Source organism: Notothenia coriiceps, unplaced genomic scaffold (assembly GCF_000735185.1).
Source record: "Notothenia coriiceps isolate Sejong01 unplaced genomic scaffold, NC01 NC01_scaffold00023523, whole genome shotgun sequence".
Taxonomy (NCBI): domain Eukaryota; kingdom Metazoa; phylum Chordata; class Actinopteri; order Perciformes; family Nototheniidae; genus Notothenia; species Notothenia coriiceps.
In genome coordinates this window covers 89,511-94,632 of record NW_011356224.1, presented here as the reverse complement: position 1 = coordinate 94,632, position 5,122 = coordinate 89,511, and the positions used below count along the sequence as shown (strand labels likewise).

Below are 5,122 nucleotides of genomic sequence, written 5' to 3'. Positions count from 1 at the left end.
AGACCACTGTAGCAGGAGTTGAAGGTGTGGCTTGGAAAGCACCCGGCCGCGTCCAGTAGAGGCTGGTTCGAGTATGGCGGCGTAACTTGAGGACTTCTGGAGACCAACGCAGTAGCTGGACTACAGGACGGACGGGGCATGCTGGAGTAGTTGCCGGAAGGCTCTTGCACCTACTCCATACCCAGACGCCCAAATAAGTTAACGAAGTACCCGAGACTAACCGACCTTCTCCTCCAAGACCGTACCTTTCCCGTTTAAATAATATATACCGTCTAAAAATCGAGTTCTGTAAACTTTCACGAAATATTTCTGTTCGTAATTCAATTTCACCGTTACATCTCTTGCGTAATTCTTGTTGTACACCATCGTAAATTTTCGTCATTGATTTTTTCGGATTTCTTATCTCTACCCTTTGGATCGATTTTCACAATCGACGGAAATGCACCACCTCTCTCTGCGCTCCAATACGTTGTCGCCTACCGGCAAGGACAAGATCCGCACAGAGGACGGTCATAGTAAATTTCACACAAAACGTTGTCTCGAACTAAAGAACGTATAAGGTTTTTATAGACAACAACTCGCTTTGGCACACTACGGATGACTTTCACCAGGATTCGTTTTACATGACGCCGTGCGTGACGATAATGGGAAGGTAATATTGTATATGGAGTCTTTGTTACATTAAAGACAATACGTCGTCTCGGTAGTCATATGGGTCATCGTAACGATCAACGGTCACCATCAGGATTTTCGATTTATGTAAATCTTTAACGATGAATTTTTGAACCGACACAAAAGATTTTCTTTCCTTGAGGTGGGCTTTCTACAATTTTACCCTCTTGTTCTTCCGAATCTGTACATGTATGGCGTTTAAGTTTACGTTACCGAGTGGCTAGTCATACAAAAATCGTAGCACAACGGTTCATATCGTTATTACGAGAGACTCTGTCTTATTGGTAAATAGAAGAGTGGCACACAAACCTTCGTTTTTCACTTGTCCGAAATCTAAGATCAACAACAACACGTTGGGACACAGCGGAACGCGAGTCTTTTGGTTATCCGTAAAACAATCCTCTTAACCTCTTCAACTGAATATCTGACCCCTACGAAAACCTCCCTACTACTGTTTGTCGTCTAGACCCCCTCCACCACGCTGTCCAGCACCAGCCACACGATGTTGTTCTGCTTGGTCTTGAAGGACACGTTGTAGGGCACCATGATGGCCGTGTAGAAGGTGAGGATGAGGATGACCCAGTCCCAGGTGGTCTTGAAGGTGCAGTAGTGGAGGATGATGTGGGGGGGCGTCTTGGGGGCTTCCTGCTTGTACTGCGGGAGGATGTCCGAGTTGAGCTGTAAAACCTGGAGAAAGAGAAGTCAAAGTTTACACATAAATCTTTATTAGGTACATTTCTACCCTGAAACTTCATTTAAAAAGTACCATTTAATTTATACTAATTAAAACAGTACAGCTGCTAAGTCAGTTCCATCATTACAGTGAACTTTAAAAAGACTCCCCTCTGTGTAACTGTTTAATACTGCCAACTTTTAAATCTAACTCTCTAACTTACTTTCTTCAAAAACGTTTGATATATTTGTTTAATGTTTGATCTCTTGATTGTGATTTTTTTTTTTAGATATAATCTTGGTTTCCTTTTTAAATAAATTCTACACAATCAATTATTTTTTTAATAGAAATGTTAACATTTTCTACACAGATGTACCTTTCTATACATCTTATGACACTCTAACATAGTAATATTATAATTAATAACTTAATGCTCAGTTGAATGATAATGTATAGGATTAAAGCCAGAAACCTGTGCATTCATTTGATTTAATTGTGTTTTTCTTCTGTGTATTATATTTTATTTTAGAATGTATGTGTATATAAAGAATTACTAAACAACAGTATATATGTATTATATTATTAAACATGTTTTCTATAACAGGTAAAACAATTAAACTCAAAAAAGGAAGAAAAAAGGAAATTAAAATTGCTTTTGAAGACAGAACTTCTCAAGTTATGTCTCACTCCTTCTAGACTTAGGAAATTAAAACGTTATCTATTTGATATTTTTCATTCATTATTATTTCTGGGCCAGTTTTGAGCGCAAAGCCGTCTTTCCTGATTAGTCCACATACACTGAGAAAAGTTGTATTTATTCAAATGTGCCTCGGTACTGTTCTGTTTTGCCATGTTTATACACTATCTGATTTGGAAAAGCAACAGAGCACAGATGAAAAAGTGATTATGTGAAGGAGGGAAGTTTTACATTCAATCTTGTGAAATAGATTGTGAAGGAAAAAGTAAGCCTGTACTTATTAGTGTAAGGGAAACTTCTGCAGCAATGTAGAGTCAGGACTCAGAGAGACACGAGGAGAGTTGGAGCTTTGATGTCAAACACTGGTGGTTTATTACAAGTATCGGCCAGAGAATTTCACATCACAAGTCACAGCAGCCAGAGGTTCTGACTGCACGGGTGGGTTGCCACATCAATTCTGACCAGCCTCTCTCTCGATAGACCTTTTAACTAGTTTACAGAGAGTTAATCAACATATTGGGGGAGATAATCTAAACAGCTGGGCCCACTGAATCACTTGCGTCTGACCCTTAATGGCCTCGAAGCCAGCGTTCTCACTCATAAACCATTTTGTGACCGAGAGTTGACCGGTCATAAACTGAGAAATATCAACATATGACTGCATTAGCACATTCCGTACGGGAGATAACAGAGCCAGGGTTGGTCATAAACGTCAACAGGCAAAAGGTTAAATATCTAGGAGTAAAGACAAAATTATTCCCTCACAATTAGTTTTAAAGTGTATTCATAATTACCCACTTCTAGGTGAGTAGAGGGAGAAGTGGAAATATTGCAAGAAAAATATATTGCATTTGTTTTTCCTCTCCACNCTGTGGAAGCTCAAACACTCTCCGTCACACATTCACCTTCTCTGATCTTTGTTATTATGATCAATATTCAACCATTAGCAAAAACAGAAAAATATAATTTAAATGTATTTGTTCACGGGAAACTTCGACAAATTATGAATATTGAAAAAATATGTATATATAATTATAATAATGTTATTATAATTATAATAATGTTATTATATACAGTTATTGAACTGACCTGAGAGTCTCCAGTCTGCAGTCTGGACTCTCCAGAAGATCTCTCAGCAGCTCCACTCCTGAATCCTTCAGATCGTTGAGACTCAGGTCCAGATCTCTCAGATGGATGTTGGACTTCAGAGCTGAGGCCAGAGAATAACAGCTCATCTCTGACAAACTGCAGCTCCTCAGTCTGAATAAAGAAAACATGTTCCTGTTTGAAATAACTCCAGGTTTAATAATCTGTTCAGAGCTGAAGAAGGTTAGAAAGTGGAAACTCCAGCCAGACCAATAAAACCCACAGAAACTGATTCAACTCAAGATCACAACGTTTACAAAGATCACAAATATTTCAGGAGGAATTTTGAAGAAATGTGAAGAAAAACATCCAGAATATTTATTTTAGGAACAGTGGAGTCATCAAATCACAGCATCTTCAGTTTGCAGGGTTCCTGCAGGTTTCACCAACTCAAATTTAACACTTTTAAAGACATTTTTAACACCAATTGGAATAGAATTTAAGACCTATTATTCACGTTCAACATAAGAACGATGACTGAACATAACAGCATAACAGTACACAGAACTGTGTTAGCTTGTTAGACGAAAACCAGAAAAAAGAAATGCCTAACCGTGAAAGTGTGTGTGTGTATGTCTCTGTGTATGTATGTGTGACAAAAGCTATCTTCTGAGCTCCGCTGCCTTGGCTACAATCTTTCATCGTTGCTGTTGTAGGATTGGTGTTTCGCTCCGGTATTTAGTGTTGATAGCACCTCCGCTCAGAGGCGCGGGAAGGTATTTTGAGTGGGGGTGCTGAGGTGCTGGACTCCAGTGNAAAAATATCTAATTACAGTAATTATATTTAGGGCCGGGACTTTAACGCGTTAATTAAGATTAATTAATTACACAAAAATTAACGCATTTTAATCGCACTAAGTGCGATTAAAATGCGTTAATTTTTGTGTAATTAATTAATCTTAATTAACGCGTTAAAGTCCCGGCCCTAAATATAATTACTGTAATTAGATATTTTTCTCTGTTTTCAACATTTGTAGAATTTTCCCGGGATAAAATACATTGAAATCATTTCCTTCTGTATCTGCTAATGGATGAATATTGATCATAATAACAAAGATCAGAGAAGGTGAATGTGTGACGGAGAGTGTTTGAGCTTCCACAGACTCAGTCTGTGCTCCATGAGTCAGTGGAGATGCTGTCAGTACTGATGAGCTCTGAGGGAGAAGAAGGAGTTGTTAAACATCTGATGAGAGAAACTGCTGCAGAGAGTTTGAGATCATCAGGGATTTGTTTCTACTTCGTTGCTAAAGCTTCTTCAGATTATTAAACCTGGAGTTATTTCAAACAGGAACATTGTTTTCTAAAGTTACATCATGTTTTCTTTATTCAGTCTGAGGAGCTGCAGCTTGTCAGAGATCAGCTGTTCTGCTCTGGCCTCAGCTCTGAAGTCCAACATCCATCTGAGAGATCTGGACCTGAGTGAGAACTATCTGCAGGATTCAGGAGTGAAGCTGCTGAGTGATCTTCTGGAGAGTCCAGACTGCAGACTGGAGACTCTCAGGTCAGTTCTCCATCTTTTACTTCTGTGCTGAGATGAAGAGAGTTGTGTTGACTCTGAGCTGCAGACATCAGGCTGATATCACACTGATCCTCACTGAGCATCTTAATGCTGACTATCCTACCCTGCATAATGCACTCATCTCAAACACCTGAAACTCACCTTATATTCTGAAGCACGCTTTAAATAAATGATACACAAAATACAACAAGAACATATTTCTATTAAAACTCCTAAACATCTAATATGTTTGTATTATTATTATTGTTTTATTAGTCAATTTATTGAACATGTTTAAAAAAAAAACAGAAAATGAATAATAATAAAAAGAAGCAAAATAACAAAATACTTTTCAAAGTATAAAAATAAATGCTCAAGTACCGTAATTTTCGGACTATAAGCCGCGACTTTTCCCCCATTTTTCGACGCTGCGGCTT

At 38.3% G+C, this 5,122-nt stretch overlaps 1 protein-coding gene across 3 annotated transcripts in view; it reads left to right on the top strand.

The window, feature by feature from the left end:
* The first annotated feature begins 4,485 nt into the window (after window positions 1-4,485).
* LOC104954556 (ribonuclease inhibitor-like) overlaps window positions 4,486-5,122 on the top strand; it is a 4,958-nt gene continuing 4,321 nt past the window's right edge. For all 3 annotated transcript variants that reach the window (XM_010781681.1, XM_010781679.1, XM_010781680.1), the window contains exon 1: window positions 4,486-4,688. In XM_010781681.1, the coding sequence (XP_010779983.1) occupies window positions 4,501-4,688 (188 nt within the window). In that variant the 5' untranslated portion in view covers window positions 4,486-4,500. The remainder of the gene's footprint in view (window positions 4,689-5,122) is intronic.